This window comes from Vidua chalybeata, chromosome 3, assembly GCF_026979565.1.
Source record: "Vidua chalybeata isolate OUT-0048 chromosome 3, bVidCha1 merged haplotype, whole genome shotgun sequence".
In the NCBI taxonomy this organism is placed as follows: Eukaryota; Metazoa; Chordata; class Aves; order Passeriformes; family Viduidae; genus Vidua; species Vidua chalybeata.
The window spans coordinates 29,318,864-29,335,632 of NC_071532.1; the positions used below are offsets into that span (position 1 = coordinate 29,318,864).

At 38.0% G+C, this 16,769-nt stretch overlaps 2 protein-coding genes across 3 annotated transcripts in view; one reads left to right on the plus strand and one right to left on the minus strand.

The window, feature by feature from the left end:
- Positions 1-16,769, minus strand: part of THADA (THADA armadillo repeat containing) — a 214,282-nt gene that overhangs the window by 156,366 nt on the left and 41,147 nt on the right. The gene's annotated exons all lie outside the window — the stretch shown is intronic.
- PLEKHH2 (pleckstrin homology, MyTH4 and FERM domain containing H2) overlaps positions 1,811-16,769 on the plus strand; it is a 54,224-nt gene continuing 39,265 nt past the window's right edge. The window contains exons 1-2 of one of the 2 annotated variants that reach the window (XM_053936888.1): positions 1,811-1,852; positions 6,150-6,279. In XM_053936888.1, coding sequence (XP_053792863.1) covers positions 6,157-6,279 — 123 coding nt within the window. In that variant the 5' untranslated portion in view covers positions 1,811-1,852; positions 6,150-6,156. Of the gene's footprint in view, positions 1,853-2,772; positions 2,852-6,149; positions 6,280-16,769 lie in introns of those variants that run through there. The other variant, XM_053936889.1, reaches the window with a different exon arrangement.

Here is a 16,769-nt window from a genome sequence, read left to right on the forward strand (position 1 = left end):
TTCTAGCCACCTCTACATCACAGCTAAGGGCAGTTGAGAGAAAATCCTGAATATCCCTATTCCTTCTTCCAGAATATTTTTTCAAGCGTCTTTCTCTATCAGTATCCAGAGCTCCATCACTGCAGAGCATTTTTATTACTTTGAGGGCAGTGAAAATGTGAATCCACCAGACAAACTGAAAGAAACCCTCGTTGAGTGAGCAGGCTTTGCTCTCCCTCTTGCGGTCCAAGTACGTCATTCCCGCAGCCTCCCCCAGCTCTGTCACTGGATTCAAAGGCTTTGCGCACGCTTGGGAGCGAGCGTGTCGCTATTCGAGCAAACGATATGGACAAAGTTTTCATTGAACGCCAATGCTAAATCATTTTGTATAGCTCTCGTTAGGAACCAGATGATGATTTTGATTCTTCTGGCTAAATCTTGTAATCCAAAGAAAGGTTTTTTTCACCTCGTGTTTTTAATGCAGCAAACATTAGACAGGAGGCATCGGGTGGAACACAAAGCACTCCTCGCTAAAAACCAAGCGTGTTTTTAACACTCTTTTTAGCGACCAGTGTTTAAAAAATACATGAAACACTTAGGAAATTACCAGCAAATGAAACTGTTTCAGTGAAGTTGTTTGGATACTCTAAGGTCACTGCAACTGGGTGGAAAATTGGAGGCTGTACTGAAGTGAATAGGAAAAAATGAAATTGTGTGTATAACCAGATGGGGAATATTTGAGCTTCTAAGACCTGGGTTGTTTTTTTTTTTTTTTTTCCAAAAGAAAAAAACTGCACTTTAAATGACTCACAGATGTGAACAAGCAGTTTACTCTGCACACCTACATTATAAATAACCCCCAGAGAAATGGTGCAGTGTGGTTTGTTCATGCACCAGAAGAGTCTGTGAAATATTTTGTCTCCATAAATCATAATCCAAACAAAATAGAGACCTTAAATCTGAGTCCAAATGAACGTGTATGAGGAAGATTCCTCTGCGTGCCAGGCAACACACTAATTACATCTGCCAGATACTTTGTAATACTTGAGTCAGTCTTCTAGAAGAGACAGAGACGGCTGGTTACCGGACACGTACTCTCAGCTCTTTTCAGCCGGAGAGGACCAAGAGCCTGCTGCCAGCACGACTCAGCAGCAGATGCACCTGCTGCTTTATGTCGGCTGGAACTCAAATACAAAGTGGGTTGTTACCTATGGATAGGGCAGCTCAGCGAGACCCATTTAAACTGTAATATCCCCAGCATTGCCCCGGGGACCGCACGGTTCCAACCCTCCGGTATGTACTTGACAAATGACCTTTTAGAAGACGTGTAATTTACATTTCAGTAAGCTCCAATGCTGGAGTCAAAGAACTGCAGAGCAAGCGGATGCTTCTTCCTAGCATCGTTTTCGAAACTAAGATAAAAACTTCCTAACTCACAAAGGAACTTTAAAAACGGCGATGGGAAAGGGGTATGGGCAGGCCGTCTCTTCCTGGAACCCCTCCGCCAGCCTTGCCCTCAAAGCCCTCCAGCCGGGTTCCATCGCCCTCCGTCCGGGAGCCCGCTCCCCGGGACGCCATCGGGGCCGGAGCAGGCGGGGGAAGCGGCGGCTCCGGGAGCGCATCCCGCCAGCAGGACCAGCCCGGGAAGGGCCCCGGCTCCGGGCCGCTCCTCACGCCGGCTGCCGGGCCCGCAGAGCCGCGCAAGCCCCGCCCGGGCGCCCCGCCGGGGGCGGCCCCGCTGCTCAGTGGCCGCCTCGGCCGTCGCTCAGGCGGCCGCGCCGCTCGCCGCGGGGATGGTGGGGCGGGCGCCGAGGGGCGCGGGCAGCGCCCACAGCCCGGACGGCGCCCGGCGCGGCGAGCCACGGCCGGCCAGGTCTGACCTCCCTTTCCTTGCCCCCTTCCCTCCCTTCGCGAGCGGGGCCGCGCCCGGGCCGGCCCCCGGCCCTTCCCGGCGGGGTGTCGGTCCCGGCGGCGGGGGCGCGGCGGGACAGCCGGCGCGGTGCCCCCCGGGTGACACCGGCGGGCGGCGGGTGGCGGAGGGTGATGCTGGGTCAGATCACCGCGGGGTGTCGGGTCACGGTAGGACTCCGGGCTGTCCCCAGGCGGTGTCCCCACGGCTGGGGACTGGCGTGCCTGAGGTCCCGTGAGGTCCTGTAAGGTCCAGGCTCCTCTCGTCCCGTTGGCAGTGCCGCTGCCGCATCCCTACCGTCTTCCCAAATATAGAAGAGCGAGAAGAACACGACTCCCAAACAAACGTGCAAAACTATGATACTTTTGAGATACCTGCACGGCTAGCTTTCAGAATTTCAAGAAATGAAATTGGGACATAGTGTGGTGTCACACTGCAGCTTAAAAATTGCTGTCATCAAGAAAAGGACATAAAATGATATTGCGTGCTTTAATCTTGTTTGCTGCACGCATTTGACACTGGGAAGCCGAGCAGCAATGAGCTGGGAGGGGGCAGCCTGGCCCCTGAAATCGGGGTTTGTGGGGGTCTGCGCCCGGGGCTGGAGTGGGCAAGCACTGGCTGACTGCGTCACTTCATGGGAACAACCTCATCAATACCTAGGAAGCAGCAGAAAAAGCATTCCTTACCTCAGATTTTGAAGGAAGTTTTAAATAGCGCAGGCAACAGTTTGAGCATAGAATTATGCAAAAAGAGTCAAATGGAAAATAAAGTTACCAGTGTTTGGAGGTGAGTAAGGGCCTTGGCCAGCAACAAACCTGAGAATGACTTCCTTGATTCCTACACAGGTCCACTTTGTGTCTCATCATTTCCCTTCTCCAGTCCAATGTTTATGGCACCAAAAATATATTTATAAGTGCTGAGTTTGGGTGAAAAGATGGAAGAAATGGACTTGAAATTCAAGAGGTATGGTCCAAATGTATTTAGGTCACTAAATATTTCAGGATGGTGAAGGGAATCCACTATGTACTGCACAAACCCACTCCTGTTGAAACAGAAGAACTTCCCAAACTTTCTCCAGCAGAAAGGACATCCAGAAGACAGACAGAATATGAAGATTTTAGTTAAACACTGCATTTTGTTAAAACCAGAGGAAAACACTGACAATGTCATAAGGAATATGTAAATTTTTTTTAACACACTTCAAAAAGGTAGAACATTGTTCCCTCCCCCCGAAATGTATTTTGATAATTTCCAAGCAGACGGCAAAGAAAAGGAAATTATATCAATCCCGTTGGGGAGAATGTGACATTCTGACTTCTTGAAGCCTAGAAAGAGGTTTATAAACTTAAAAAATGAAAAAGACAAATTTAATCTTTCCAGACTTGTCAAACTTGTCTCAATTAATTTTTGATTACATAATTAGAACTTAAGACTTTAATGTGCGCTTTTTTAGTTTACTTTTCAAAAGATTTAACTTTTTAAGACTCAGGGGAAACAGAGGGCTTTGCGGTGGGAACTGGAGCAGGAAGAAGGGGCGGACTCTGTGTAGGTTTGAGTGCTGATTCAGAGTACTCTATTAAGCCAAGAGAAGATGAACTCATTTTTATCCTCCCTTGGGGAATCAGACAAGAAACAGGAAGTCATTGATTCTAAGTAAGATCATTCACTCTGCAAGTGTAAACAGTGTGTTACGTAAATATTTCCAGAACCCATTGGCTTGTTGGAAAATACAAAGTAAATTATTACAATCTCTAGCAAAGAACCCGCAATAAAAAGAGTTACTTTCAGTCTTTTTATCCATAATGTTTATGCAGTGGAATATTAATGAGCTTGGACATTGGGAAACTACTTGGCTGGACACACTGTTCACTGCCAGAAATCCATCTACTCAGATGTTTTGTCTGTTGAAAGACAAACATTTTTAACTCCACCCTGTAATATTGCACCCTATCAAAAAACAAGAATTCTTTCATTACTTGACTCGTTTGAGTTTTCACTGCCACAAGCACTGAAATGCTTGTTAAGCAGACATTGGCCTCGTCCATTTTTGTTTTATGTAGCTGCAACTAGTTAAAAAGGAAAAACCTAAAATATCCTAAATAGTCTAATAACATGTTGCCACTCCTCATTACTTAGGAGACCAGAACCCAGATAAATCTGAAGCAGCTGAAACTACTTCTCCTCTCCAAAATAGAAGAAGGTGCTGCTTGGCAGTGCCACCTTCCCCCCTTGAACAGGGGGATTCTGGACAAGCAGAGACGATCATGGATTAGGAACGGGACAACAGTGAGCAGTTTGCTTCCTTGACAGTCCAGGGAATTTTCTGCTAAGCTTAAAAGAAGAATGGCAAAAAACACCAGAGGTGTCTCGGTCACCTAGGAGGACTGCAGTTGAAATGCTTGTGTTTAGAATGTGGGTGTTGTAGGATCAGCTTAGGAAACTATTTTAATAATGTACTTAAATCCTAGTGATTCCTTAGGGATTCTGGAGTGGGAGATTCCTGAAAAGGCATAGATGTAACCTCTGGTTTAGCAGTTTGAATCCTGCAGGACCAAAGGAAGAAAGAGCGAAAAATGGAGCAGTTATCTTCAGACAAGTGATTGTGGAAAAAAGTTACAAACTTCAGTTTTTCTTTCCTAGTTTTTCTTCTAAATTAAGGTATGGAATGAAAGAAACAAGGAGTTTAGGGTATGAGAAAGGAAAGAAGGTTCTGAGCCAGGGTTTTTCACCTGTTTAGTTGAAATGAATTTGAGAGTCACATGAGACATGGGAATTTAGAAGAGCAATAGAAAATATTACTGTAGCAAAGAAAAATGAAGGACTTCTTGGAATCTGGCTCATGACTTTGATCTGTCTTGTGGTGCTTTTCCTTTTTTCTTCTTGTTGTCAAAAACAGCGGAGAAGACAAATTCATAAGTGTTTGGTCTCCACCTGAGGGGTTTCATGTGGAGCTACCTCTTCCAATGCAGGGAGGAAGGGAAGTGCTTGAAGCTGGGCTTCTGGAGGCCTGGGATAGTCATGGGAGGGGGGCTCTCAGTGGTGTCACTTACTCATCTGTCTGTGTCAGGACTTGCAGTGTGGAGATCTGTATTAGCCTTAATCTCCCTGTATCAGCCTCCTTCGTCATACTGAAAACAGTGGCTACTTGCCTTTCCTCATCGATGTCCCACTGTTGAGGTGACAAACATGCAATATAACATTATGACTTGTAGTTCTTTCTTTCCAGTGGCCTTCCACTGAATGTTTTTTTTTACATGTTTATTATTTTTGAGATAAATTGGATACTTAGGAGCTATTCAGGCTTTATTTTCAAAGCCAAACCTAAGTGTCCAGAACCTTGCAAAGGCCAGGCCTTTACTTAGCAAGGGAATTTTGGACTGAATGGTTACATTCAGCCATCCACTTACTCTATTAAACTGTCTACAAATACTTGGAATAAAACAGAGCCCAGTCCTTCTGCTTACACACAGATGATTTTCTTGGCTTCTCAGACTCAAACCATGATGAGCCAGCTTTCATCCTGAATAATTTTTCCAGAAATGCTTGTCCAGAAGGCACTGAGGCTAATTTCCAGAAGGCATGAGCAGTTAAATGTGGATAAAAGCACAGAGTTGAGACTGAAATATGCCTGAACTAGGAGGTCTTGAGATCTGCAACAGCTAATGCAAAAAGATTGTTTTTCATGCCGGGGGTCCATTAGAGACCATTTGGTCACTCACTTTTACATTTGGAATTAGAAACTTCCATCTCATTAAGGATATTGAATTTTAAAGGCAATTTGATTAAGCAGAATTTTAAAGGACTTTTAAAAGAGTGGTCTGCCAAACATTAAACTTGCATAAAACCAAATATGATACTAACTCACAAGCAGTTACATCTGTATAAAACATTTGCTAAGCAAAAGCTCAGTTCCCTACAAGATGCCCCTGAGTAAGAAAGGATAAATGCAGTAACTGAAGATTAAAATGTGAGATGTGTGTCTGCTTATCAAGGAAAAATAATTGCAGCATAGGATAATTGAAGAAATTAAAATACAATAAACCTAAATATTATCAACACAGATTTCAGAACTTGATAGTTATGATAAGGGCCTCAGAAAACTTAACATACTTTTACCATGTTTTATGAAACTGCATTTGTGCAAGATTTGGGGGCATTCTTGAGATTTAAATAAAATAGGTTAGTATGCATATTAAAATAAAGTCAGACATTAAATGCAGACTGAATTTGACATGGAGATTTTTTCCCCTTCTTTTTCCAGCATAAATATGGCTGAACTTTCAGAGCCAGAAGGTACTGTAAACTGGAAGGAAAGATGTTTAACTTTGGAGTCACAGTTAATGAAATTTCGTCTTCAGGCAAGTAAGATCAGAGAACTGTTAGCAGAAAAGGTAGGTCTCATGGGATGAATTTTAATGATGCATAAATGATTTTATTTTATTATGGGGGTCGATCTCAAGTTTTTATTTTATATTATTATTATTATTATTGTTGTTTTATTATTTATTTATTATATATTTTTATTTTATTATATATTTTGTATTTTATTTTATTTTATTATGGGGGTCGATCCCAAGTCATGGTTTGAGATTACAAGTACTGAGATTTTTTCAGAAGGGGAAAAATAGCTTTTTACTGTAAAATATATGGAAACCATGTACATTTTAATGCTGTGAAAAAAATTTACGTATCAGAATTGCCAGCAAGAAATGTTCATTTTCAAGTAAAAGCACACTGACAACTCTCCTGCAGAAAAAAATATGTATCCAGTAATCACTTTTACAACACTGAATAATATTTAACACATTTATTAAGTATTTGAGATGTGATTTAAGACACAGAAATCATCACGGAGAAAATCTAGAAGTATTATTTTCCCCAGTATTCTTTAATGTATCATATAATTTACCAGACTTCATTTTCTTATAAGAAGACATCTCCAACTATGGCTCATCATCTGAGTCTCTGGATCCAGAAAGTTGAAAAGTATTGTATCATTTATTTTGAAAAGTATTGTTTAAATATTTACTTTATTTTTCAGCAGAGAAACATTTCACTTGGCATTTTCAAATATGTGTATCCCAACAGTCAGTTCTAACTGAGCCCATATCTGAAACATAAACCCTCACCATTTTATTTACCTGGTAACATTCTGACAGAACAAGGCAATTAAAAGAGTACAAGAGACAAAAGATCTTAGAGATTTATTGGAACTATGTCATCATTAAGACTAACTTCAGTGAATTTACCTATAATACTTATCCACATGCACCCTAATTTTGCTGTTACATTTTCTGCTAATTACTACAGACATCAGACTTACAGATCAATAGTTGGTTCAACTAAATAATCCAGTTCTTGACTGAATAAAATTTGGCAATTTATTGCTATTAATTTTATCTATTCATGGCCTTATTTGTTCTATGGAGGAACCCAACCTCAATTTGAGATGGAAAAAAATGGAATAAAGAAATTTAGTATTTTCTGTATTAGACTTATTTTCATTAAGTAAATGAATATTTACAGCAGTATAAAAAAACTTCTAATATTTTTTTTCAAATAATAGTAATTATTATATTCCAAATTCCACTGAAATTGTATTCTTACAGCTAGTACTCCAAATAGTTCTGCTTCAACATAACTAAAAATATTGCTGGTAGAAAACAGTGTAGTTGAAAACTCTTATTTTTTTCCTAATCCTGCTATTTTTCTATATGGCAAACTCTTATTGAAGAGGTATTGCAGAATATTAGGTTTGGGAAGAATAATGAACTGTGCAAAAGCCATTATTTGAAATTTCATTTAAGAATTAAAAAAAAGGAGAGCTACCTGTGCCTTTCATTGTAGTTATCAAGGCTCAGAGATGAGCAAGTTATTATCATCAGTCTTGGGGGAGAATATCCATCCAAGAGTACCATCCTGGCTGCTATAACATTCAGTAGATCACTGGATGCTTACACAGTCAGAGCTGTTAGGTCAGGGGTATCTGCTCTGTCTCTTTACCCCATCTGGATCACTGCATTTTGGGATGGAAAGTGGCTAAACACTGGACATGACTTTCCTGAAAACCTTCTAGCAGTCATTACTACCAAGTTTTATGCGGCTGCTGCTGATAGTCGTTTTGGCAACCAAAATGTTAAGATTAATGAATGCCACTTCACAAAACTATATAAGTTTTTAGAAAGATTTTGGAAATTTGAATGCTTGTTATTTGACTTTTCATTTTGTTAATTTACAGTTTGCATTTACGGGCTCTTAACTGCTAGAAATACCCTGTTATATTAATAACAATGTATGCATAATCATATAATTTCAAATATCAACACAAAAAACCCCAAACAGAATAAGATGGATAAAACCACAAGTCTTCAGCACTGTGCTCAAAATAAAGTATTCAAAGGCAAATTACGCTCTCATCTGTGAGAAATATGACTCTGAAATAGATTAAAAAAAACCTTCAGAACTTAGGTTACTGCCCTCTTGTTTTAGTTTGCCTTACCTTTCTCAGAAATTTCAGAAAAAGCAAAGTGATTACAGGCATTACATAAGAGAAGCATTTTCTGTTGAAGACCACAGTTCCAACAAGTATTCAGTCGGGATAATTCGACATAATACTCTCCTGAGCAGAGCATTAGCAGACTTCATGAAAAATGATCTTTCTTCTTACTGTGCCAGTTTGACTTTTTAGTAGAAATCTTTCACTCATTAACTGGAATTCAGTTGGGACATGTATAAAAAGTCTGGTCACAGCTTAATAAAATTTGATCATATTCATCTGCAAATTTAGAAATTTGGCACAATTCAAAAGCAACCATTTTCCAAATGGGCAATAAAATACTTGCATGTATTTCTGAGTTGGTTTCATTTGCCAATAACTCAGCAGTTATTTTTTCACATTTTAATTTTTGAAATTATACTGACAGCTGTCAGTATTGGTTAAAGGAAAGATACACTCCCACTAGTTTGAAATTCAGCTGCATGGGATTGTTACTCAAAAATATGTTTGGGAAATAGTAAAGGGAGTAATGAAGACCCAATTGGCCAGTAACTGACAGTCATCCTGATACTAATGACAAAATAATAATGCAGCTAATATAAAGCTTTATAGGTCCTTTCTGGATTTGTTACTTGTTGTAGACTGAAACACATTGGCAAATGTGTCAGAAATAATTCTCACCCTTACTTTGATTAGCACAGGCCTTTATTTGTGGTTTTGTTTACAATCATCTCTACTCTGTGAAATGTGTACTGAAACATTGAACAATAGCAGCAGACAGTGTTGCACTTGAAAGCAGCAACAAAATCACAGCACTGTGGTGTGACAGACGTAAACCCCTGTGGGTATTATGCTATGTAATTGTTGTAGAAAACAGAGTAAGAATGATACTGTGACAAAAACAGGGAGTCTGTACAGGAAGATAAGAGAAATGGATTGGTGGTAATTCTCCAGCCTTCCTCCTCTGCCTGTGTTTGAGAGGTATCTCTTCAAGACAGTATCAGGGAAAGGAGTTTACATCCCATTACCCCATGTGTATGCCTTGCCAGAAACTGCCATTGGCTTCTTCCTCTTGTTGTAAAACAGTCTAGAATCAGATTTAAATAAGGGATATCTTGAATCTAGCCATTTCCAATATTTGTGTATGGATTCAGGCTGGATTAATTGAAGTACTTGTCTTATACACTAGAAATCAAATACCTTTGCAAAGTTATTTTATTTAATAGCACTTCTGCAAATAAATGAAGAATTGACATGGAAAAGTCTTGAGTATATTATTCGAACAGATGTGTTGTGATTCAGAAAACCAAACTATTGGCTGTATTCTGTAAATTTAGGAAGTAGTCATCCTTGAAAATCAGCTGAGGAGTTTGAGAAATTTGCATTGTAAATGTGTTGCAGCAGTACAGCTACTGGAACTTTAATTTTTTACTGAACTTGAGGAGAAGAGAGAAGCAAGGCAATATACAGTATTTTCAGAAAACATAATCCATTCCCTGTTGTTTGTTTTTAATATTTTTTCATTTTGCCAAGTAAAGTCTATATTTATAAATCCAACATGCAAAGAAAGAGACCTTGTTGAAGTTTGAAGCAGAAGCTGCTGCTGTAAGTGGGAGAGGTCTTTACAGGAATTTAAGGAATGATGTTAGAAAGTATCCTAGTAAGCCAAATTTAGGATGGCTATGAAACTGAGCTTTAAGCAGAAGCCTGTATTTTAATGCAGCTTGAGTCTTACGTATGTGAAGAGTTTACAAAAAAAACCTTTGTTGAGTAAAAAATTACATGTTTCTACTGCAAGTTTAGCTTCCAGCTGGCATTTCAAGTCACAGGAAAAGTTGGTGACCTTCATTCATTTCCCAGAAAGTGCATTTTTCTCCTAGCATATGTATGCAACATAAGGTATAAAGTTGATGTTCTTTCTGCCTCTAAAAATCATTTTAGTAGGAGAACTACATAGCTGTGTTAAATTCCCACTTGGGCAGCCTCCACTGAATTTCATCAGAACCCATAAGGACTGAATATGGCACTAACCCAAACACTGTGTTATGGGCTGTCCTGTAATACTCAAGCTTCCTATGAATGTCTCCAAGTTTGCTTCCTGCAGTGTTGAGGGTCATTAAGTTCTGCTTTAAGTGGTTTTCAACAAATATAAATAATTATGAGAGATTACGTGCATAATTTTAACCTTCCACTTGGATATTCTCTGTATACATGCTCAGCTAGCAACAATTGTGTACCTCACAAATGTGATATTATTTATGCTTTCTGAACAGATCATGAAAATTGAATAATCAATTTTTAGGCTAAATATTATTTTCAATATATTCCAAAGCATAACACATTTTGGACTTTGTCTTACAAACCAACAGCTAAATCCATGTCCCAATGTATTTTTATTCCTTTCACAGTCCTATTTATGGTATGTCATTTGACATTTGAAAATGAAGCAGATGCAGTCTGTTTTGTTATCTCTGGCATGGCAATTTCATGTTTAATGTTTTTGGAGGAAAAGTCAGTAACTCATTGGACTTACGCAGTGATTGCCAATATAAAAATTGTAAAAAAGCACAATGAGTATTAGCAATCAAAGGATTATGAAGGGTAAAGGGGAGCAGAATACAATTGAACAAAAATTATTCAGATGAAGGTTATTTTTCAGTATTTAATTGTCCTTAAAAATTCTTCTCATCGTGGGGAATAATTCAGTGCAGTTAAGAAGGTACAAATAGGAGAAAGCAGGGAAAGTTAAGGAGAATAAAAGTTTATATGAATAGAGTAGTAGGTTTGTTTACACCTTTTTAATACCTACATGTTTCTTATAGTTTCATTTTTATCCCTTATCTATTATTAAGTTTATGCTATGCCTTTTTAAAATGGTGGAGCTTTTTTATGTTTTCTTGTTTTTGTACATCTTAAAACTACATTCTTTCTAAGGAGGTTGAAAATGGAAAAAAAAAATTAGAAAAGAGAACTTAGGAAGCAATAAATTACTTGTTCTTGTAGAGGCGTGGCTGGGTAATGGCATGAAGAGCACAGCCTTTGCCATGAGGCCAGAGGATTAATATCTCCTCTCTGGTGGTATTCACTTCTGTTCCAGCCCACCTAAGATGGGGAAGTTGATGGAAGTTGTGGAAACTGTGATAGTGGGTCCTTAGCCAATCTAGTACTTGTTTAGCATTTCACTTATAGGAGCTACAAAATTTTTTTCCCCTTTTTGATGTGAGAACTCTTTTTGCTCATTTAATTTTCATTTCCCTGGGAGTATACTTTCTTGCTTTACATACCTGTTGTCTAGTCTTTAAAGTGCAACATGCTGCCTTATGTATATTTCTGGAATCTCTTGCTCCTTTACTATGGGTTTCCAAAGTGTCCTATACACTTCAGTGTCATGAATAAATTCAGTTTCAGTCAAGTTTTCTTTTTTTAAAATGTTGGCCATGAGTGGAACCTTTGTTTCTCAAGCCATCACCTCTCAGGCAGTGGCACATCCTGTTTCAGGTGGATACTCATGTTGTAGCTTTAATCAAAAGCCACAGTTCAGGGAGACACAGGTAGCACAATTTCCTCAATTGCAGTACAGTGATCAGTACAAAACAAAGCAGATGAACATATTCTTGATATGTGTTTGTCTTTTTCACGTTAAGCACTCTGTGAGACTTTTTACTCCTTGCCTGCCAAAGGGCTTTGGTACCTTCTTCCCTCTCACTGAACAATATCTTCACTCTTCAAGATTTTGAATGCTATGATAATGTCTGTGCTAAGAGTGGCCATCTACCTAATTTGTGTTTGATTATGTCTCTGCAATTTACCTATCAGGATAAGATCTGAGTTGGGAAAGATGACTACCAGAAAGAGGGAATTTCCTAGTGTTTTACCCAGCTTAGGAAAGTTCTTTGACTGACATTGGGAAAAGCAGTTACTGAGCCAGCATTACATGCTGCTCAATTGTCCTTCACTACACTGCCTCCTCAAATCCCACTGCTGAATTTAACTTTTTAAAATCTGTATGTTTGCTGGCAGCTGTCCTAGACTACCACTTCTGGAAGACTTCCCTCTCTGGGCTTTTCTGTGTTATATTTTTTTAAGTTATATAATTTCCCAAAGAAATCATGAATTTTGCTACAATGAACTCAATTGAGATGTGAAAGATTATTTTTTCATATGTACTTTTCACTCATTTAATGACCACCAGAAAACCTTTTGAGCTAAATAATTCTTAAAATCATGTTTAAGTATTGAAAAGAACTTGAAAGAAGTAAAATAACTTAGTAGTAAAACTGGTCTCATCAAGGAGAGCAATAGAAATGTTGAGCCTGTTTTTTTTCATTGTGGAGACTGAGCAAATAGAGACTGATAGTTTTGGAGGTTTCATTTTGTTCTAAAGAAAGACTTTTGTGCTAAGCACAGCTCATAGGAATGAGCTGAGTTGCTAAAAAGGAGAAGGAAGAAAGGCTTGCAATTAAGAAGTGACTTTTGCCTACCTAGGACAGCAGTGCCAGAAGTTGCTCCAGTTAGAAGTGAACAGGATTGCAGTTCTACACATGCAGATTGTAGAACTGGTGGTCACCTGCAGAAGTGGATGTGTGTCTAGTTGCGGTGTGTACACGTGTATGCAAGTGTGACATCAAAGAATCAAATTGTTTTTACATTCCCTACATTTGTGTGACAAAATAAAAAGGAATTGGTTACATGGCAGATCTGCAGATGAATGGTTGACAGTGCTTTCTTTGTTCATAAGAAATATTGTAGCCTTTTACCTGTTAATTGGTATTAAAAATGAATAAGATGGGAGAAGAAAAACCATGGGTGAGTGCTGAAAAGTGGCAGCTTGCAAACTGCCAGGTTGTAAGCCTAAGCTGTGTTGCCGTAGTCACAACCTAGGCGAGCATTCAGGTGAGATATGAGGGAAATACAAGGCTGTAGTTTTCTGAATTTAATCCAGGTGGCAAATTCTTTATCTGATTTTTTTTTCATGTAGGAAATGATAACAAACCGTAAAATTTCATATACAATACATGCTTTGTAAGTAGCCTAAGGAATGTTTGAGTTTGAGCCCCACTGAGACTTAGCTTTTAGTATTAGCCCTTTTGGGGAGATCTGTGACAAAAAAGATGATTAGGGTCAGAAAGCAATTCTTCATTTTGAGAACTAAAAAACTGAGTTTCATATTGTTCTAGGGAAAAGCTGTTGTACCAAAATACCAATTTTTCACTGAAGGCATATTTAATTTTATAAATGCAGGTGGGTCTGAAGTATCATTTCCTAGATTATATAACAAAATGGATTTCTACTAATAAGTTAAATGCAAAGCTGTTCAATTAAAGATGTCTCTCTAATTATTGTATTTCCTTTGGGATAAAAAAAATCAGTCAATAAAAAACAAAGTATTTCTTTCCCAAGGCGTGTGCTCATTCCTTCTTTACAAATTATCTTCTTGTTTATTTTTCCTATGAAATGTTAGTATATTTATTTTACATATCTTTTGTTTAGGTGTTTTGTATATATGGCTTAATTGGTCAGGTCATATTTTAAAGTTTGTTGTAATTTATAAAGATCTACCACTGTCCTTATAGAGAATACATAATACATAGAAGAGAAATGTCAAGGCAGAAGGAATAATGTTGGAAAAAAATGGAGGAATATACCAAGTAAATGAGTTGGAGAACTAGGAGGAGTATTACTGTATTTTCCTAAGCTAAACTACTAGAAGAGAGCTTTTTGTAAAAAGAGTAAATCATGCTTCTAGAACAGTTTTACCATTGCTTTTAACTAAAAATGTGTGCAAGACTTTAAATGATCATGCACAGCATATTGTAACACATGAAAACTGGTTGTCATCAAAGCCATTGAGCAGCAGATTACTTGCTTTTAAGAAGTACTGACTTTTCTTCTGGAAATGCAGAGATTTGTTGAAATATTTGGTCTAAACATAGGAATATAGAATAAAAAGGGTAAATCTTGTTCAGATGTAGTAGCTGGCAGGCATATTCTTCAAACCATTTATAAACTTACCAAGTATCACACACACACAGAGAAAAACCTTCAGATCTTTTGTCTTCATGTCTTCTATTAGAAGGCACTTCTAAAATCTTTTTTACTCTATGTGAAAAATGAGTGTCTTCTAGTTGCCAGCCTCTGTGTATTCATCACCTGTTTATATCTACTGGAACCTTTGAAATACAGTTGTAGGTGTGTTTATCCCTCAATTGCTTCTCCTGTTTCTTTATTTATAGAAGCAATGATATACCCATGTCTCTGGTTTGTTAAGTCCTGTGTGGTATGAGGACTGGTAGTTCACTGTATCTAAAAATGGGCAGATTTACTGCTTTTTTTTTTTTTTTTTTTTTTTTTTTTTTAATGGGGAATATTATTTTTCAGCCATAGATGGTTCGGACTTTTTTTTCAGATGATGAAGATTTGAAAAGTTGAAGTGCAAGGAAAACAACAGACTCTAAACATATAATTCTCACATCACTGGAAGTTCTGCATTTCATCAACAGACAAACTGTTCAGAAACATTAGGTTTTAACTCATTTTTTTCTTTTTAAAAACTCTGACGTATTATCAACATGGTTTGAAAGGCTTACAGAGAAGTGATGCTTTTCTTTTTGTTCATAACTGGTTGTATTTTTTCCTATATGTATCTCAAAAAGATTTCTAAAAAGTCTGTGTGATACAACCATATTGTTTGTAATATTAAAAACTAGGAGGCACTATATTATGCACTGATTATAATGTAAATTTCAAACATGAATGGGATAAATTATGTTGAATATTGACTTGGGTAAAAAATAGGAGTTTGTTCCTATACATAACAAACCTTTTTCAGATTTCCAAAAAAAACGAATTACAACAATTTCATTTTTAAAATAAAATGTTCCCTTTAAAATTGTTAAATAGCTATTTCAAGTAACAGGAAAGTCATCACTTTATTGCTGTAATTTCTCTCTAATACGCACAACAGGAATAATGATCTCTACATATATGTACAAAAATGTAAGTCTATATACACATATATGCATACAAAAGGCATATTTGTTAAATTTGTGAGGGATGACTTTTGAGTTTATACCATTTGCTGATTTCATGTAATATGTGCTTTACTAAAATGCAAATTTCTTTACTTGCACAAAAATATATATGTTCAACCTTTCTGAATACAGCCAAGAAACTTTCAGGTCACCCTTGAAAAGGAATTACTTTATGATTTTCCTTTGTGTTGTACAAAATTCCCAGTGACTGTGTGTTGTACTTCAATGTCCAAGACCTCCAAGGCAGTACACCTCTGTTTTTATTGCTGCCATGTTTCTTCAAAGCATTGACTATTTATTCACATGTGGCATTTCTGTGTTCATTGTTTGAACAAAAATAGCTCAATTTGATGAGTGTCAGATGTAGAGTAGTTATTTCCTTACTAAGTTTAAAACCAAATCTGTTTCTAACAATAGAAACTGTTTTCTATAATTCAGTAATTGATGCAGTATGCACTAATCTGTTTTCTGGAAATTGTAAGAGGATTTTTCACTTAAAGACAGAAGGAGAAAGTGCAGGTTAAAGTAGCATCTGTTCTTCTGTACCTGTGTTCTTTATGTCAATATGCATCTATTTTTTGTATATTTAAGACTGTAAAATAAAAACCAGCATAGATTATGACAGGAAATCTCTGAATTCTTACTGAATTTGCACCAATCGAATGTGGGTGACAAGAACAATTCCTTACAAGAGGTGTGCTGAACTGGAGCATTCAGCATGTTGAACTGCAGAATAACATAGATTGTTTTTTTTTTTTTTTTTAACAGGAGTCTCCTAAAAGAAGCTGAAGACCCTTTAGAAATTTTGCAAATAAAATCTCACATTTAGTTATTGCAAGGAAGCTGACTGACATATCCATATTGTGAGACCACACAAGGATTCTTAACACACCTTCTTGAAACCTTCAGTAGTTAACTACTGAAGAGGCAAAAATAGACTTTGTTCTTCCCTTTATAATCTTGGAATGATCTTTCACTTGGTAGTATTCTTTCAGCTTCTTTGGCTCCTGGCTTTATGTTCATCTTAGCAACAGCTTTATTCATATTCTTTGTCCCAGTAGTCTACGTGAACAGATTATTCTGTTCCTAGTCCTGTGCAAGTGTGTATTCCTGACAAGAGGTGCACTGTGCAGTGTCAGTGCTCAGCTGTGGAAGGAATGTGGGCCTTTAGTGCACTGGATTCTCCAGGACTCAAGTGGTTGTGTAGAAGAGCAGCAGTACACTCAGTGATCATGAGATGCTGCTGGAGAGACCAGCTATTGCAGGTTTAAGCCAAAACAGCTGTTTGCAGGTTTAAGCCAAGCTAGAGCTGGCTGCGCTGCAATGGAAACTGGGTGAACTTGGCAAGCAACAT